Source organism: Amphiprion ocellaris, chromosome 3 (assembly GCF_022539595.1).
Source record: "Amphiprion ocellaris isolate individual 3 ecotype Okinawa chromosome 3, ASM2253959v1, whole genome shotgun sequence".
Classification (NCBI taxonomy): Eukaryota; Metazoa; Chordata; class Actinopteri; family Pomacentridae; genus Amphiprion; species Amphiprion ocellaris.
Window position 1 is genome coordinate 15,993,850 of NC_072768.1, and position 19,948 is coordinate 16,013,797.

Below are 19,948 nucleotides of genomic sequence, written 5' to 3' on the forward strand. Positions count from 1 at the left end.
AGATTCAGTTATTAGATTAAATAAAAGAGAACAAAGCATTGGATAGTTTTCCTTCTTTATTCAATCTTCCCATGCAAATGAAAAATATATCATAACACATACAAATGGATATCTACAAAAGCTGAAAAGTGCATTTTTTTAGACAACACTGAAGCATCAGAAGTCACTGATCTTTAACTCTAACTATTAACCCACTGAGATTTATCATTATGCTCTTGGAAGAAATTTTTACATCTCAGTTACATATTACACTGTTCAGTGGTTCCAACTTGCAGTTCAAGCAGGTCAGACATTTACAGTCTGACTGCACATTAACCTGAGTTCACAGCTGATGCGCTGGGGAGCCTTTGAATGCTTACACTCATGTAATAGTTTTACTGACGCATGATCAGTGCAAGATAACAGGAGCAGGAGGAAATGCAGGAGGGCTTTTGGGCTGGATACAAAAATCTCTCTGTCGGTGGAGCGACGCCTCAGAAACGTGATTGTTTCTCCTGTTCAGGAACAAAATGAATGTCACAAACATTAAAAATGAATGTTAATTGAAAACAACAAGAGAGAAAATCAAATGCGGTAGAGATTTAAGACAACACATCTAATTTATTTCTATTATTTAGTCAGAGAAATGAATGAAAAGGCATTTAAATTCAAATATTGACTACGTGATGTACCTTGTATTGGTCATTTCCTTTTCCTCTGAGGCAATCAGTATGAAGTCATCTCCTCCTGATAGTGTTTTGTCTGATGAATCATGTGCATCTGTGGCTGCAGGATTGTTCATTGTGTCGCTGCACGTAAAGGACAGAAAAATGTGGACAGAATTTTAAAAACTGCATTAAATCTACTCCTTTATGTCTAATTTGTATTTGAGTAAAACATTTAACTGGTGTTCTTTCTTGTTTGTTTGTGGCTACAAATTCACTGACGATGTGCTTTCTTTCCAGTTCCCAATCGCCAGTAAATAACAATAATGAATTACAGTAATGATTCAGTTACAGTGTATCAGATCAGAGCGGATGGTGCAGCATTACCTGAACTTGTAGTCTGAAGGGAGACTCAGACCTAATCTGTAGTCTCCCCTGGTTCTGGAGATTTGCTTTTGAAGGTCCCTGGCTGAGCAACTGTGACTGTTGAATATGTAGCCCACAAACAGCAGCTTCCCTCTGTTGTACATCTATCACACGAACAAACAAAAGTCACATTACAGTGCAAGAAAACACCACCACAGTTGCACAGTGAGGTTATTTTCCCCCATCCTACGCAAAAGGGTTTAATCCACGTGTTTTTATTTGGATTCCACAGAAGTGGTTCACACCAAAATGCTGAGTCTATTTTTTTCACAACATAAGTCATATTAGTCACAAGGTTATTTTTGAGTTTAGATTTCACAACAGAGGAGCCTCAGAGTGTGTATACAGCTTCCTGTTGATCATAATGACTACTCTTTCTGGTTAAAGACCTCTTGGCCTAAAACATTAAAGTGCTAATTCTATTCTATGTCACCGTGATCCCAGTCATTTCTGTTTGATTTATGGACCCAGAGATGGATTTTGATCTCGCAGCAAAAATCAGTGGAGCAGCTGTCATGACTTTGAGCTAAAAATTAGAGCTCCCTTTTGTAATTAGAAAGCGTCATCCCTCATTACTTGTCAGCCTACAATACTTTTACAATAAATGCCTGCTTGCTACAGTTCTCCCACCCTCATCCCTCATCTACCATCACTTCCTCTGCCTCAGACGACCAGTGCTGCTGCCACCCAGTGGGTGCAGTGAAGACATGCACTGTGCAGAGCGTGCAGCCTTTGGCCAAGTCTGCAGTGGGGTTTACTGACCAGGACCATCCCAGGAGCAGCATTGTGTCGCTGCTGCAGCAGGTTGCTCTCAAATCCACAGCTGGACTTCCCTGTCGACATCTCATACTTCACCAGGCGAAATGAGTCCATCTGGCACTGTATGGATAAAAAATACAACCCGTTTCTCAGTTTTATGTCGTATAAACAACAGCCTGCTGACTGCTGGTTGCCAGTTTTGCTAATCCTTCTTTTCCAGCCAGTGCAGCACTGCTTTGTCCTTGACAAATGTGCTTCAATAAAATACATGAATATTTAATTGGTGATTGAACCGACTGTTGTTTTAATTACAGTGATGCATCATGGGTGGTAGATACACTTCGTATCAGACACTTGGCGGGGTATGAATATATATGATTAAGTACAAATAACATTCACTGAGTTAAATGATAGAAAATTGTTGCTTAATGTACTGTGTGGTGTTTTTGTGATTTCGCCCAGACAAAGGCAGCATTCGCACCTGAGCACACGGTGTGGTTCTGTGCTTGTTGGTGCTCCTGTACAGCTCCTCCAGCTTGTCCTGGGTCTGCACCGTCACCGTGTGTGTGTTGACGGGTTGGTGTGGCAGAGTCACACACACCACCAGGATCTGTTGACTGTGCGGAGGCTGGCCCATAATGAAGGCATCATACTCCAGGTCCGTCACCACTGGCATCAGTGTAGCGCTGCAGCAGCACCTCCTCGTCCGCTGTCCCTCCCCCTGCAGGGCAGCTCTCAGCAGAGCCGGGCACACTGTGAGGGGGATGGAGGGGGCGAACGGCGCCTCGGCTGGACGGGGAGCTGCGCTGGACGTCTGCAAGTCGGGAGCGATTGGAAGAAATACCGACCTGCGTGATTGAGAAGCTGTTAGTGCAAATAAGCCTCATAAAAGCTGCAGTAAATGTCACTTTCTACACAGTCGCACATGAATGACTCAAGATGTTGGAAGCGATACAAGAGGGTCTTACTCTAGCTTGATGTTGCCGTGAATCTGAAGGGGTCCTATCATGGTGACATGGGGCCCCTTCTTCGCTTGCTTTTTAGGGCTCCTGGCAACAAGCAGGTTAAATTTGTGAACTGCTCCTTTAGTGGCCTGACATAATGCAGCATGCTGTACATATGGTGCCGGTGTAGTAGGGCGGAAGCACTTGAAGCTGATCAATGAACAGCGTGTTTCTGTCACTATTACAAAATCAATCACTGGTTTCTGTTTAAGGATGGATAGACTGGCAGGCAGGTAGGATGGTTATTCTCATGTTTACTGCAGTATATTGAAAGACAAGGTTACTGAATCTTCACACTGGGATGTGTAACATAAACTTTGTGCATCGTGAGTAGTTCACTGATTTAGATTTGCAGTTTTATGAAGTTGGGGGATATAGCAAGTTGCATTTAATTAAAGAATCTGTGCAGTTGCTGAGTATGGGTCAGGCTTTAAAACACTCGATCCAGCACTTCCCAAAATGAAAATCTTCATGCCTAGTAAACACTCAAGCAAGACTGAAACATTAAAGGAAAATATCCAGTTGTGATTTTTCTAACAAACATTGAGATTCAGGTATTTTCTGTAGATGAAACCGTATTAAACAATGTACTTTTTTTTTTTTTTTTTACAAAGCATAATCATTGTTTTCTCTTGTTTATAAATTGGCATTTTTTTGTGTCTTTATGGACAGAAATAGTGGATATACATATAAAATATGGGGGAAAAGAGCAGGGATAATGGTCCAGCCAGCTAGGATTCAAAACAGGGACTTGCTGGTCAGGGAATTAGAGCCTTTGTGGTATTCATCTGAACCACTCAGCTATTGGGTCACCCCTTCTGTTTCTAAATATGTAGAATAAACTACAATGATGGCAGCTGCTTTTTATTTGTGTCGTTCAACATTCATAAAACTTGGAATATTTGTAGGAAAAGACATTAAAATTGCACTCATTCCCATTTTAATTTCAACTAAATCCTATATCTCTACTCCTATGCCTTTTAAACTCCACACACCCAGTTTGTGTTCCAGGCTGTGTTTTTTGTCACTATGTCCAAGCTACGATAACCCCGATGAGGTCATAATGAGGTAATCAGGGTAAGGAACTTGGCAAAGATCCTCCAGAGCCACAGAAGACATTTGGTTTTACAGGCTGGGTGTTACTTTCCATGATTAGATTCTAAGTGTTTTTTGCTCCTGTCACATTTTTATGACAATATGCTGTAAAGTCTTGTATCTCTATGGAAGTAACATAAACCAGCCTAATCAGACAAAAACACGCAAACTTTTAGTCACATGACATCCTGGTTACATCGAGGAGGGCAGTTTTTTTTTTTTTTTTTTAAAGAATCTGATTTGTGTAAACAATTTATTTTTTGCAATTTTTTTAAATATGACAAGTAGAATTAAGTGATTTTGATAAAACATCACAATGTTAAGCTTAGATTTGGTTAAGCTTCCCGATGGAAGTATCAGAAAGTTGAAAATCTGATGAATCTTTCTGTTTTTACAGTTTCTTGCTCTGACAAATGGAGCAATTTTTCCAACAGAACGTGCCTTTGTTAGCTACTCACAAGTCAAACATCCTAATCTTACCGTAAATATGATTTGTGTACCTTTGCAGCTTGTTGGGGGAGTCCGGAGGTCTTTCTGCAGGCGCTGACAGGTGTCTGTGAAGCTCCCGACTCTCATCCCTGCCCTCCTCTGGCTGCGCTGGCTTAGCATCTGCCCGTTGAGGCGGGTTCAGGGAGGGCAGAGCGGCTGACTGTATTTCTCTTCTCAGCTTGGTCCTCAGTGGGGCATCTGGCATCCGCTCCGTGTCAAGACACTTGATACCTGAAGGAGAGGAAGAGGTCACTCAGAAATGCACACAGACACCAAGTGACACGAGTGACCGTGAACAAGATCCTGATGGAACTATTCAATAATGTTGAGTTTGCAAGATGAGGCAATACTGTAACTTTTTGCTTCATTGAACTACTCTCAACAACCTTACCAGGTCAGATTGGCTCAAAGTTACTTTTATTTGCACCACATGCTTTATCATAACGTGTACGCCCAACTTCTGCACTTTAAAGCCAGATGGGAAGATTGTGCACACGATACAAATTTCAGAAAAGCTAGAGAGGCTATGATGACAAACTCTGAGCCGGTAGGTACCAATGGCCATGCGATAATAGTCCAACCAGTCTTCCACTGCATTTCGAACCCTCCGCTGAAGCCTCTTCAGCTCCCTGCCAACATGTCCTCCTCTTCTCCACAGTGCTGACAGATCCTCCAGCCCCTCCACCTCCCTGACCATCTGGAGGACCTCCTGGGAGCCCACAGACACCTGCCATGCATCATTACGCGCATGGTAGATTATGTTACATAGAACAACATAAGGCATTTAGCAAGCTGTCCTCTACACAGTGACTTATTTAAGGTATCTAGTGCATCTTTACAGGCTCAGGTGGAAGTCAGAGGCATTGATGCAGCATTTTTGTGCACAAATATATAAGTGACTATCATGATGGTCCGCTGATACTCAGGTATCTCGGTTCCATCATCATCGTATGGTCATAAAAAGTATCTTACAGCTGTTAGCATCAGGCTCTCGTTGCTCTCTGGGGCCACAGCAGGACATTTTGTCTTCCTCAACAAGAGATCTTGAGCAGCATCTGACGTATACTTCCCTTCAGTCAGCAAACAAGACTGTACATACAGAGCAGACATTGCAGATGAGAACTGTTCATAAACCTTAACTTTTGTCATTGTCTAAATGACTAGAATCTCACCATTTCCTGTGACTGCTTAATGTTAGACAGTGAAGAAAGTGGAAGTTGAACACTTTCATTGTCACATCTGAAGCTGAGCATAGCAGACGAACCGCTGAACAGCCTCACAGAGATCATATCTGACAACTGTAGGAGACAAAAAAAAAACACATTTACTGATTTTAAAATAAAAACTATGACAAACAGTAAGTTGTAGTGAACAAACCAGCAAAAGCAAACCAGCCCAGCAGCCATGATGAAATGTGGATCTCTTTGTCCTGTCGGAGACAATTAGTGTTAGTTATTCAGCAGGTCATGCATCATACCCAACATCCCCTGCTCTGTTTCCCCTAAATGTGACAATCCCCACATGCACATGCAGTCCAGCCTGCAGTTATCTGGACAGCTAACACGCTGTCTTGTTCTTCAGGCTCTGCGCTTCAGCACATTCAACTTGACATTAAATAATAAAACTACATTAAGGTGCCAAATGTCTGCTTTAATTTGAGTAGATTTACTTCAATATTGAAAGAAATGTGTGGGAGATAAACACCTTTCAACACACATGGTCCAAACACATAGGGGGTTAAAAAAGTGGAAATATGGTTACTAAGTGTTTCTTATCTTGGGTCACATTGGATTAGTTCTTATAAAGAGAAGGAAAGTAGAAAAGAAGAAAGGGGCAAACAAGTTGGTAAGCTTGCAAGTCTTTTCCATTTGCATGGTGAAGAAAAAAACCCTCATGTTTGTGCAGAAAGTCAGGAAACTTTAGGTTTCCTTGTTAATGATCAAGAAAAGACTTCAGAGCCTCAGTGGACCCCTGGTAAGCCTCAGAAGTACCACGAGGTTTGATGGACTGATGAAATAAAAATCCACCTCTATCATAGCGATGGAAAGAGGCCAGTATGGAGAAATAAAAAAGAGAACAGCTCATGACCCGAAGCACCAACTCATCTGTCAAACACGGTGCTGGTTCTGTTACGGTCTGGGGATGTATGGCTGCCAATGCATCTAACACTCTTATTGATGAAGCAACAGGATGAATCCAGAAGCATTCAGCGCATTCAGCCAAATTCATCAAAACTCACTGGATGACATTTCATTACACAACAGTACAATGATAAACTACAAAAGAGGTTTTTTATTCACCTCATTCAGTCCCACTGAGCTGCTTCCCACTTGCTGAAAACCAGACGAGTCAGAGAAAATAAAAAGTGTCGCAGTGAAGGCCTGGGAGAGCTCACCAAGGAAGATACAAAGTCCTGATGTCTTTGTGTCCAAGATTCAGGATTTTCCCCAAACTATTGAACAGGATTTTATTGAACTTCATATAAATCTGTGCAATTACTTTTTAACCCTGGGCACCACGTGTTAAAAGGGCTACATCTCCCATACAGGTCACACTTGACTCTTTAATATAGTAATCCTTATATTATGAAGGCTGTTTGTGCCACAAAGAAAACATACACCATTTTACAACTTTAAACATTGTTAGAAATGGCAGCGATACTCTTAGAAGTTTCTGTTCTAGCTCTGTGGCAATAAAATTCACCTGTATGACAATCTTTTCCTTCGCTGTGCAATTTGTCTGCCAACTCCACTCCTTCGTTATGTTTCCACAATTATCATACATGAGTCCACCTTCCTGGTCCCATGCTGCTGTAATGTCAGAGCTGGAGGGACAGAAATGGTAGAATTAAATTTCATTTCATAAAGCCATCACACGTACATGATATATTATTATAGCATGTATTTATGTAGATAGACTGTTAAAAGGAATATTTTGACGATTTTCTTTTCTTTGTGGAAATGAGATGACAAGACTATAATCAATCCCATGTCTGTGTATAAGAGAGGTATTTAGCTATTTAGTGCAGCATTTGTCTAAATCAATGTGAGAAGCAGAAATGTCATGACTTTTAAAACCTAATATGGGTCAAGCTCCAAAGAACAAATCATAATCATGAGGTCATTTGTTTTTTTTTTTGTTCTTTTTTTAAACTTCAGAAATTTACCTTAAGAGCCGCACAAGACAGCATACAACTGTCCTGAAGCGTAAACTCAGTGTTGTGTTTAAAATCAGCGGCGTGCATCTTTAATTCATATCAGCACTGAACTCACCTCACAGGATGTGTAACAGTCCCGCGTCCAAACGCTGTGATCGTCGCCAGGATGACGGGAAACTCGTCGTCGGTGAACACGTTGGTGTAGAAGCCTCCGCAGGGCCGACCCGAGTGACTCTGGCATACAGCCATGCAGCCGGACGGGTAACTGAGAGGTCAGAGGTCAAAGATCAGCTGCAGTGACACATGCCCATATGTCTTTGCTTTCTGGGACAACCATTAAAATTAAAATATTTATGAATGAACATAACGAGGGGAGGATACTATATGAACGAGGAGCCGTCATTGATCCTGTAGTGCAGTTTGTGCTGGACGGGAACCTCCTGCTTCACTTCTGGTATCCGGGGCATCCCATCAATTAAAGTGGCGGGTTCGGCCTTCCTTCTCCTGCCTTTAAGTTTGGCATTTACATCACCATAGTGACGGAGTATGAGCGGCATGCTCAGGTCCTGCTCAGTTGTTGGCAGCTTTCTGTGTATAGAAAAAGTCACTTTAAAACTGACACTATCAAGCTTCTGGATGAGAGATGGATTTTTTGAAGAGATACATGGCAAATGTAACACATACTGTAAGCTTTTAAGAAAGATTGACCAGTTATTAAATACAATATTAGCTATTGACAAATTTCTGTCAAAACCACAAATGTTCACCTCAGCGTCATTACGATTCAGTGTCTGCCAATCATAATTAACCAGACTGTAAATGTCAGATAAATTGTATTATTATTCTCCTGCACAATATTGTTTATGTATTAAGAAGACATTGTAGTCCTGCAGTGCCACCTTGTGGTCTGTTCCGCTTTTATTTTGTTAAGCGAGCGTTTCTTCTTCTGCGGTTTTTGTGACGTCGAACTTCCTGTTTCTTTGTCTAAACAACGTTGTGCTCACGCATCGTCGGAGAAACGGTAAAAAAAATGTCTAAAAACAGTAGTTACACATCACGTTTATCTATTTGAATTGTATTAAGGAAGGGTTTACATTGTGATTTACCTCATTATACTGTATTTGTAGCTCCGAGCAGCGGCGTGTGTGTGTGTATGTCGAGCTGGAGAGCATGCTAGCTGATGGCTAACACTTAAATTAGCGCCCTTGGAACGGCGGAATCAGGTATGAAAATATTTAATATGCATTATTATCAGATGAGTTGCGTTTATTTGTATTGGATGTAAGCATGATTTATACTTGAATTGTTTGTGATACTACAGTGAAGCATTTTGTATTCTGTTTAATTCTGTAGTTTTCACGGTGCTTATGGTACACGTGCTGGTCGAGAGTGAGAATAAATCAACACCCGTTTGAAACTCTGCGTCTTGCTGAATGAATCCAAGGGGCCGCTAGACAGACTTCTACAGCAATGTATCTTTTTTTACTCTCAAAACACGTTCAGATTCACTAGATTCACATTTTCTATTATATTTTGAGTTGTCATCTGGTGCCTGTATTTTAAGTTTTCATTTTCACCAAAAATTATGCAGAAAAGGCACAAATTGGTGTATAAAAAAATCACCAAAGTGCAGAAAATGAAATGTTGGATGCTTCAAATTTCCCTGGGGAGGATCCTCAAATCCCCCACTTAGTGTATCCCCCAATATTTAAATGAAACCTACACCCTTAGAAATAATGGTGCAAAATTTCATAACAATCCTCCTAATAGTTGCTGAGAGAGTTCAGTTTGAACCAAAGCGGTGTCACATCTGACTCACCCGAGAAGGATCTGATTATCAGACATGAGATTTTGAAATATAGCCCCTCATTTGACACACAGCTGTGTATAAATGCAGAGGCAGAGGTTAATAACGTACCCAGGATTTCTTGCTGCCTGCAGTCGCTCCACCACCCACTGACACAAAGTGATCTGCTGAGGCTCATCGTGGGAGGGCTGCTTTACCTGAACGACCCAACCTGGACACAAATCACATCCAGCTGAGGCAGCAGAGACACAGCAGTGAGAGTGAGTCGTTAACACAATGCTGCAGCTCCATGTCATACCTGGACCCTTACAGCTGCCAGACGACACGGAGAAAGTACAAGTTGTGGAGTTGTGAGCTGCTGGAGAGAGACAGTATGGAACTTAGTCATTATAACGCTTGAGGTACTACATTCACTGTTTTATTAAATCCTGAGAGTGGAGAATGCAGGCTGCATATACGTCACTAACACTGAAGTTAACAATGCAACTCAATAGCTCTGCCACCCACTAACAGACTGTAGTAATTCTGTGCCCCACTTTCTTGTCTGACCGAGAAAACCAATCCTCTCACTTCCACAAGCTTGAAACCAAATCAACCCTCAAGTTCAGTCTGAAAAGGCCATGAGATATTACCTAGTGGGTTTTAATCTTCTTTGCTATGATGGTTAGTGTCTCTTACTATCTTTGAGTCTGGCACACGCAGGAGCAATTACACCTGCATTACACCAGAATATTCTATTAATGCATAGCTAATTAATCATTTGTGAGCTCATCTTTATTAACGTTGTATAGACTAGCAAGCAATATGTCCAAACTAGTGCTGGTTACAGTTATACATGTACACCTGATGACTATAAAGTGTGAAACGTATGGTTCTCTTCCAGTGAGTCACTCAGTTTCAGCTATCAAGGTTGTTTTCTTGTTAAGCATAAAGTCTGCAGTTGGTACCAAAACAAGATGATTTAAGCTGCAGATGCCGCATCCCTTTTCGAGAAGATATAAGGTCAAAAAGTGTGCCGCTGAGGGTTTAACTATTTCTTAAAAGGAAACTTAAAAGACAAAGCAAGGATTTGGATGAAGACAGTTAATTCCAACCAACCTGGCAAAAGGTGTTCTTATTACTGGCTAATTATTCATACATTACTAAATTATATATTAATGATACATAGCGTTCGTTACAAAATATATAGCTCACTTTTATGTGAAATCTGCAAATTAAGCTTTTTTATGTTCAGAAACAAGAGTTTGGAACTTGCATCTATACAAAATTTAAGTTATGTCAAGGTTGTTCATGGATTTTACTTAAAATTTAATGTATAGAAACATTTGGGTAAGATCTGCCTCCACCATAATTTACCTACTGAACATTAAATATAGTCAATTTTTATTGAATGATAGTCGCCTTACTAATCTTCGTATATGGACATTCATATAGAAATATTTTTACTGCAAGTCAAATGAAGCTTTTATTCATTAATTGGAGCAAAAATACTCAATAATTTTTCGGTAATTTTTGAAATTGCAAGAGTAGGACTTTTCAGAGAAGACGTCCTCTTGATATGGGTGAGAAGCCCCCGACATGTTAATGTGAGATCTCTGATAAATCATGTGGACTGTCATTTAATGTGGTAATGTAATGAAAAAGAGAAAAGAAATGTATTATTATGTGTTTAAAGGCTAAATAGATGATTCTATGTGAAGTGAATAATGTTAGCCAGTTTTAGCACAAACTATGTGATTTGACATTATTTTACCATCAGGAATCCAATAATAAACAATACGAAATAAAGTGATAATGAAGTAATGTCTCTAAATGTGAATTGTCCTCGACCTATCAATTTGAAGTTAATGCTCAATAATTAAACCGGCTAAAAAACTGTTTTCTGCATGTGTTACACAACACTGATGTAGCAGGTAAAGTCAGAGCAACATCAAAATTTGAAAAGAAAAATTCATCTTGTGCATATTTCAGAGTTCATATTGATCTAGATGACTAGTGAAGTAAGGTCACCCCTGGGGGCTTCTTTTCAGGGCAGGGATCGGAACATCTTTGGGTCGAATTTATATTTAGTTTTATAATAGCAAAGTTGCAGTCTATTATGATTTATTTGCTCACTTAAATATCCGCATATATTGTCTTTTCAAATACACGTATTAAAACAAGTGTCAGATTTTATAGTTGTTGGAAAGGTAGCAGCATATCCCATATATCTGACTACACCTTTGACAAACCGTGAGCGTTTTAGAATTTTAACTTGTCATCTAGTGTTTTTCATTCCCTGACACGCATGGTCTTCCATACAGATGTGCTCTAGGATTCCATTTACCTCTACTGGAGTTCTGATTGCGCTTTTTGACACGTGGCTTTGATCTAAGTTGTGCTTCTCTGTCAGAGGAGCCATCATTCCCCACAACACCACCGTCCCTCTCTCCTGCCTCCTCCTTGGCGCTGGCGGACACCTGGAGGGGAGTTCGGTCCAGCTTCGGGGAACCTTTGGACTTGCGTCGTTTGTCAGTCAGGTTCGGACTTCTCAAGTGCAACGCCCCTGCAGTCAGATCGTGCCAGGAGTAATTGAGGATATTTACAACCCCCCGAGGAATGCACCCCTCTTCGGACCACTTATGTTGTGAAAGTAGGCGGGCCAATTCATCTAACAACTGAGGGGCTGCTCGCTGATATGCGTCCAGCGGACCGGGGTCTTTTACGCGCAGTGCAGCAGAGGAGGGATCAGGTTCTCCATCCTCACACGTTTCACCTGACAGGTTCTCTTTGTTGAGCTCTTCGGTTCTACCTTCTTTGTCGTCCTCCTCCTGATTACTTTGAGAAAATGAGAAACTGTGTCGGACACATGCGTCAGAAACCACACCGTAAACCAGGCAGTAATTACCTTTCCAGCTGCGGTCCTCTCTGTGGCATATTAAAATGTAAAATGCTGCTTCGTGTCCCTCTAATTCGATTTCGTCTTGATGGCTGCAGGGAGGCAATTACACAGTGAATGTTTTGCTGCTTTTTTAAAAGCCACAGTCAGCAAAATGATCCTTCAACCCACCTGGTCAAAGAAATAGAAAGGGCCAGTCCTGAGTTCTGAAGTCATCTGACTATTTCCTGAGGAAAAGTCCACACGGGTTCGCTTCACTACACTCACAAAAAAAGAAATCGCAACGCAACCGACCTGGAGTGCTTCAAAATTCACCTTTCACCTGCTTCTGTCCTAAAGTGTGCTCGCCTTGTTGCTTGGATACGCAGTTCTAGGCTCGTCTCCAAATATTCGCGCCATTAATGATCGATTTGGGGCATCGAATTAAATAAAAAAAGAAGCTCCCTGTGACGGTACAAACAAAACGTTACTCGCAATAACAGATAAGGTGTCGACTGGTTTTGGCAGCGGGGGCACACTGAGGAAGTGCACACAGTTGTGGCTGAGGAGCTGCAGTCAGGTGCGCACTGCCAGGTAACCTGAGATGTTCAGAGAAAGTGATGAGTCCAGCAACGCAGTGCAGCTTTTAAAGGCCAAACATCAGGACACGGTGGTCACATCTAAGCGTTTCTCGCAATACACCAGGATTGCGTTGCAGTGCGTCCCCAAAATGTAATTTTCCCTGCCGAGAAATCTGATGATAAATGGAAGTTTTTTTTTCTCTGCTCCTTGGAACAGAGGAGGATCGTCTTCCTCTATTCGGGTCAAGTTGTTGCACACAGATTGTCTAATAGCTCATTATTGGCTCAGCTGCCTCCAGCACACTTTTCTGCTTTGACCACTGGAGGCTCCCAGCAGCTTATGCGTCACTTCATCTCTCAGTCGCTGATCATGGCGGAGCTACAGCCACAGCATGAAGTGGAGCCTCAACTTCTCAACGGGGACGACTTGAACGAGGAGAGAGAAGATGCGGACGCCTCAGAATCAGTGAAGAAAAAAAGAAGAAAGAAGAAGAGGAGTAAGACCACCGCATCAGGTAAGAGGCATCACTTTGCGGTAGGAGAATCCTTGAGAAAATAGCGCAAAATTGCCCCGTTTATTGCCACTCGATGTAGTGCACGAGCTGCAAAGATGCGGGACAGGAGACTTTCCAACCTGTCAGAGGGTTTTCCTGTCCAGCTGTCCCAACTCTGAGCGGCTGCTGCCGGAGCTGAGGGCGCTGATCTGGAAACGGGACAATCTCTGGGAAATGAAATGTAGCGTCAAAACTGATTGAAAGCTGTCATTTGGAAATAAGGGTGGAATAAACTGTAATTTTACTCCAGATTAAATATGTTCTATAAATCCCTCTAAGCTGCGTGAAATTATGTAATAGAAGTATCCACAGTTTCAGTGCAGTAAGATGACAGCCGCTCTTATGCAAAAAGCCATGCTGATAATTGCAGAATTGCTGCTTCATAATGTAGAAATGTAAAACCTCTAGAAGCTTGAGTTGTTGAACCTGCCCTAAGTCAAGTGTGGTCCACAGCTCTGCCTTTGAAGGGCTAAATGTCATAATGCTGCAAGGTACATGTGCCCTTGAGAATATTGACTCCCAAGGTATGGAAAGAAATTATTCACAGACCCTGCCAAGTTCAGATCATAGTGGAGGCACTTTCTTGAAACGGCTCCGAACCACAAATAATTTGCTCACTCTGTGTGTGTGTGTGCTTGTGTGTGTGTGTGTGTGTGTCTGTTTGCGTGTGCCTGTGCACGCCACTCTCACACGTGCATGTCTACCTGCACATGCATGCATGACTGTGTGTGACTTTGCAGCAGGGACAAATGAGGCTGAGGGGGACGGAGAAACCGGAGGTGTTGGTGATGTGACAAAACAGTTGGAGCAGCAAACACTGGAGGACAAAGAGAGGGTCGAGGATGGAGAAGAAGGTATCTCCTTATCACAGCCACCACCATCATCGTCATCATCATCATCATCTTCTGTAGCAGCGGTGGCGTGGGACTTTAAATCCCTAAAAGTGCACTGTGAAATTCAGCTGCTCATATCTGCAATGTTATATTTGATTTTCAGGAGGGCCCTGGGAATTGTGCCCAAGCTCCTGTCGATATTTCTCACTTTGCAAACTGTATTGAAACTAATGATGCTTTCAACAGATGGGGATGAGGGAGAGAACTCAGCTGGAAAAAAAAAGAAGAAGAAAAAGAAGAAGAAAGGATGTAAGTTGTTATTCTTTCCTTAGTGCAGCAAAGTGCGTCTCAACGGTTTGCCGGGGGGTGTTTTGTTGCTGTTTAGGTTAATTTCACTCAATTCAGAATTTATTTGACTTTTAACTACAATTCACATTATAGCAGATAATATTACACAGAAGTACACCTAAAGCAAAAACTTCACATCGGAGTCTTGATGTAACTCTACATGTTGGTCTGACTGCATTAAAAAGACATCAGATAAATACAAACAGAGCACACAGGCAGTTGGACTTGATTAATTCATGTCATTAGAGTTTCACAATGAGGGACTGACCCAGGAGATGTAGGACAAAATTACATGTCAAACAGGACAAAAATTTATGGCCGCATATTCAACACAGCAATGTAGTGAAAGTAAATGATCCTAAATATCTCGTCACGTGTGTCATTATAACCAGAATGCTTTCATATAACTACAGATGATTCTAGCGATATATTTCTTTTACTCTGTAAGTCAGGAATTGTGCCGTGTTCTCTAGCTAAGTTAAAATATCAATGTCATTACCACAGTGGGGATAACTCGTGTTTTCTTTCCTCTCTCCTGCTGCTTTCCTCTGCTTCTCCTTTTTCTCTATCTGGGCCACAGTGAAGGGACAGACTGACCCTCCCTCAGTCCCTATTTGTGAGCTCTATCCCAACGGAGACTTTCCAAAGGGAGAGGAGTGTGAATATCCCCCATCAAAAGACGGGTGTGTGACCTCCACACTGTCCCTCACACTTGTACAGCAGTCTTCCACCGTGTGACAGTTTTTATTTAGGTCCCTCTGCACATATCCATGATGCTTTATGTTTAGCGTGCGGTTTAATTTCCCGTTGAGGAGAAAATAAATGAATTTTGTCAGATTTAGCTTCGGTTAAAAATATCAACACCGCTTTCACCTGTGCGGTTTGCCTGCAAGAGTGCGTCACATCCTCATTACAAATATTTGTATAATGAGAAAATAATGAGTGCTGCCTCTCTGTGGTGTGCCCGTCCACCCACCCATCCACCCACCCCCAGGCGCAGCGCAGCGTGGCGGACCACCAGCGAGGAGAAGCGAGCGCTCGACAGGGCCAACGAGGAGATGTGGAGCGATTTCAGGCAGGCGGCCGAGGCCCACCGGCAGGTCCGCTCTTACGTGAACAGCTGGATCAAACCAGGGATGACTATGATTGACATCTGGTGAGAAACACACAGAGATGTTGCTTTGATTCTGGACTGACATTGATCTCTTTTCTTTGTCATATCCTTCAAGAAAGAACTTTACAATAGTGAGGGAAAGAGAGGAGCTGCATTGTGGTTTCTGCCTCTTCTGGATGTTTTACCTGCTTTAACAACAGTCTCATTGTCCTCGTTGTCCCTTTGTGCTGCTCCGTGTTTCTGGCAGTGAGAAGCTGGAGGACTGCTCCAGGAGGCTCATCAAAGAAAATGGGCTGAAGGCAGGCCTGGCCTTCCCCACCGGCTGCTCCATCAACCACTGTGCTGCCCACTACACCCCGAATGCAGGAGACCCGACTGTGCTTCGCTACGACGACGTCTGCAAAATTGACTTTGGAACGCACATCAACGGTGAAAGCTCGCTAATAACTTTTTAAGTGCTTTTGGAGTTACGCTGTCCCATTACACATCTGACACGGTAAAATGATGATTGCATTATAATTCTTAGTGCCTGGAATAAACTGTTCTCGTAAGTTAATTAACTTCCTCTTTTCTCCGGATTAATGCACGGCGAACATTTCTGCAAAAATGATCACTTCGTAGCTATGAATAACCAAACCGTTTGGTCTTTCAGGTCGAATAATAGACTGTGCCTTCACCGTCACTTTCAATCCAAAGTATGACAGACTGCTGGAGGCTGTGAGGGATGCGACTAACACTGGCATCAGGGTAACACAGACTTTTCCTCTCATGCACGGCGCTTCTTTGCACTGATGGCATCATTTTGCATTAAAATACACTAAATTGTCAAGAAATGAAAATCATGAGAATCATTGCACTAGTATTCAGAGCGCATTTACATTAATATTCATACCTGGATTTATATGTATTTTGGTTAAACCCTGAAAATAATACCATGAAGATTGACATTTTTTGGTGATCTTATGTCTGTGTGTCTATTATGGTTGATTCAGAGTAAAAACTGTCTAAATATGACTGATGTATGTCTAAATATGTACTGATCAACTCCTACTAACATCACATACAATTTAAGGGGACACAATGTGTGAACTGATATGCAAATGTGGTAAGAAAGTCATACTAAGATATGATACAATAAACTTCTTGCTTTCACTTTGGAGCATTAAAGCTCCACTGCAGCAAAAGTAAGAACAGATGCACAGTATAAATAATAGATATCATACAGGGAAACTTATACTTGGGGAAAAAAGAAAGGAGCAATCCAGTACAAGAAAAATGAGACAACTTATTGCACAAATGCAGCACAGAGAACACAGAAAATGTATATTTTAAATAAGGAGAATTAAAAACATGAGGTTTAATATACAGCATATATTAACTGTCGCTCTGTGTCAAATAAACTGCATTGAATAATTTGACACTTACTACCTGATTCAGCATTCAGATCTAATTCATTAAAGCTGTCAATAAGCAGAATAATATCTGTTCTATGGTCAGTGATTTAGAATTATTCAGGTGCTGCTATTCATTATTTTTTTGTTGCGTGTGTGTGTGTGTACTTTACTGTGTCTCAGCGGGCTTTTAAACAAGACACATTACAAAAGGATGTGGCAAATACTTCATTTTGTGTGTAGTGTTATTTACTGATGTGAATCTAAACCCCTCTCTGTCCCAGTTTGCCGGAATTGATGTGCGTCTGTGTGATGTCGGAGAGACCATTCAGGAGGTCATGGAGTCTTATGAAGTGGAGATAGATGGGAAAACATATCAAGGTAAAAGGAGGTCATTCTTCACCTTTTCTACACGCACAGGCTCAGCAGCTGTTTAATATGTATGAAACCTCTTTGTGGTGTTCTCTTTACAGTGAAGCCAATCAGGAATCTCAATGGCCACTCTATTGGACCGTACAGGATACACTCAGGGAAGACAGTCCCTATTGTAAAAGGTGGAGAGGCCACAAGGATGGAGGTTTGTACGGGCTACTCGACTGAGTTTCGAATGTTGTTTCATCTGAGGCTAACGTGAGTAGATTGTGGAGCACGAAAACAAATCTGCCTGAAATGAAACCTTTCTCGGGTGTTTGACCTCGCGTATAAATAAACCCTTTTTAATTCTTAAGTGTAATTGGAAGAGCACATGGCTGGTTAGGATTACGATGGGCTGTGGAGAAGTGTTCCAATTCACTGCTTTAACAGCTTCTTAGTCACCCTCGTCAGGACTTTAATTACACCTTTAATGGAATTACCATCCGCATCGAGTAGCAACATGTGTTAAAACTCCAGCTCCTCATTCACCGTAAGAGCACAGAATTGTGGGCATCCAGGGTTCATTAACAGGCCGACGGCTTCACACGGATTTGTGCTATCCTGCAGACTGAACTCCAACGATGTACGCCTGCCTCGCACTGGCACAGCTGCAGTACATGGCTGCATTTGGACAGAACTGAGCATTTTAATTGGCAAGTTGCTGCATCAAGCTTTTTACCTGATAGTTCCAGAGGGGGGGTTGGTGTTGGAAGTGGGGTGGGCAGGGATGCTGATGTGGCAGCTTTGCGCATTGTATTTTTAGCTGAAGTGTGTGTTGGCGTAACAGGGCCATTACCCTCTTTGTGATCAGAGAGTGCACGGCTGGAGTGGCAGCTGGGCGTGCCACGGGGCTGCTAGCACTTTGACTGATTATCGGTGCAGTGAGAGAGGGCGTCGCAGTGTTATCAGCTAATACCACAGGGACTCCAACAACAACCGCGTGCTGATAGAGACACAAAATGCCAATGAAACCTGGCCAATCAACTCACACGAGGTGCTGCTCCACAAAGGACAGTTGTGTCCTTAATAGACTGTAAATGAATATGTCAGACAATTGACAACTTGAGGTTTTTGTTAGTGTTTTTGTCCTTTCGGTACACTCAGTCCTGCCCTACTAAGGCTTTCATGGCAAATATGCATTTTATGTCATCAAATAAATGCTTGTCTCTTTTTACTGCCCCTCAGGAAGGTGAAGCTTACGCCATTGAGACATTTGGCAGCACTGGAAGAGGTGCAGTCCACGATGACATGGAGTGCTCGCATTACATGAAAAACTTCAACGTGGGACATGTGCCAATAAGGTTGCTGTTTTCATCTCATCCCTCTCGTCAGAATTATTGTCTTCCAATCATCATTCCAACACAAGAGAACAGAGCTTCATATCTGCATGTTATTTCAGGTTCAACATGTTTCTCTTTTCACTCATGCGTTGTCATGTTTTTCCTGTGCCGCAGACTTCCAAGGGCTAAACATCTGTTGAATGTGATCAATGAGAACTTTGGCACTCTGGCATTCTGCCGCCGCTGGCTGGACCGCCTGGGTGAGAGCAAGTACCTGATGGCATTGAAGAATCTGTGTGACCTTGGCATCATAGACCCATACCCACCTCTCTGCGACATCAAGGGCAGCTACACCGCCCAATATGAGCACACCATCCTACTCAGGCCCACCTGCAAGGAGGTAGTGAGCCGGGGAGACGACTACTAAAGCATGCACCAAAACGCAAGGCGAACCAGGAGGAGCATGCCACAGCTCAGAGACAACAAACCTCTTCAGACTGACGGCAATTATGCAATATTTCTCTGATCTAAAATTTCCACTGCTTCCACACCTTTAGGTAATTGCTTTAGCAAAAGCAAAAGACTCATGTCACAGTGGTAGTCTAGTAGCATTTTTGTTTCTCCAAAGGATCAAGCCAATAGACAAAGGGCATATCTTTAAGAAACGTAGTGTTGTCACTTTAGGTATACTTTGATGTGCTGCTTTTAGGAAATATGCAAAAGAGACTTATGCAAAAGAATTGTGCAAAAAAAAAAAGGTTTGGGTGATGACCTTGCCTAAACATGCTTTGCTTTATTGCCTTGTGAGGAAAAAAATACCTGCTTTGAAATATTTATATTTCTATATTTCTTTGCTTTATTTTAATTTGAGGCGGTTTTATAAGAAATAAATTGTTATAAATCTTGCATTGATTGCTGTGTCCACATTTATGTAATCTTACAACTCAATATATTCAAACACAGGACTGATAAACACTCATTTGCCACATCATTAGATACACCTTGTTAAAACATGCAGAGTTTTATAGGAGTACTGCAATCCATGAAACTCTGTAATCTATTATAGTTCAATAGCACCACAGGCTACATCCTCCAAAATGATAATAAACTTGAATCAATGTGTCACTGAAACAGCTGCAACAAAAACTTATTATTACCTTAAGGAAGGTAAAATTTACTGCAGGAGTAAGCAAGA

The 19,948-nt window shown here is 41.9% G+C and overlaps 2 protein-coding genes and 1 long non-coding RNA gene across 8 annotated transcripts; 2 read left to right on the plus strand and 1 right to left on the minus strand.

Moving 5' to 3' along the window:
* Positions 1-49: 49 nt before the first annotated feature.
* On the minus strand, positions 50-12,565 carry LOC111574663 (uncharacterized protein C3orf20). Of its 6 annotated transcripts, none has more exons than XM_023279371.2 (18): positions 12,431-12,565; positions 12,269-12,351; positions 11,708-12,198; positions 9,680-9,736; positions 9,493-9,592; positions 7,956-8,162; positions 7,690-7,839; positions 7,121-7,241; positions 5,590-5,715; positions 5,390-5,506; positions 4,973-5,144; positions 4,429-4,648; positions 2,798-2,878; positions 2,311-2,677; positions 1,833-1,949; positions 1,032-1,174; positions 672-788; positions 50-494 (listed from the first exon to the last, which is right to left on the minus strand). In XM_023279371.2, the coding sequence occupies exons 1-18, from the start codon at positions 12,473-12,475 to the stop codon at positions 389-391; spliced, it is 2,820 nt and encodes a 939-aa protein (XP_023135139.2). In that variant the 5' UTR covers positions 12,476-12,565; the 3' UTR covers positions 50-388. The 6 variants fall into 6 exon arrangements, with proteins under 6 accessions (XP_023135139.2, XP_023135138.2, XP_054865316.1 ...); XM_023279370.2 differs by having other exon boundaries at positions 9,680-9,739; XM_055009341.1 differs by having other exon boundaries at positions 9,493-9,736.
* On the plus strand, positions 8,532-9,510 carry LOC111574665 (uncharacterized). The gene is made up of 3 exons (XR_004848131.2): positions 8,532-8,595; positions 8,702-8,797; positions 8,928-9,510. It is a non-coding gene; the product is annotated as an uncharacterized LOC111574665 (long non-coding RNA).
* A 594-nt stretch (positions 12,566-13,159) lies between the features above and the next one.
* LOC111574664 (methionine aminopeptidase 2-like) lies at positions 13,160-19,659 on the plus strand. The gene is made up of 11 exons (XM_023279372.3): positions 13,160-13,334; positions 14,114-14,227; positions 14,453-14,515; positions 15,135-15,237; positions 15,549-15,710; positions 15,916-16,097; positions 16,321-16,415; positions 17,344-17,440; positions 17,533-17,636; positions 18,659-18,774; positions 18,928-19,659. The coding sequence occupies exons 1-11, from the start codon at positions 13,160-13,162 to the stop codon at positions 19,178-19,180; spliced, it is 1,464 nt and encodes a 487-aa protein (XP_023135140.2). The 3' UTR covers positions 19,181-19,659.
* Positions 19,660-19,948: the final 289 nt, after the last annotated feature.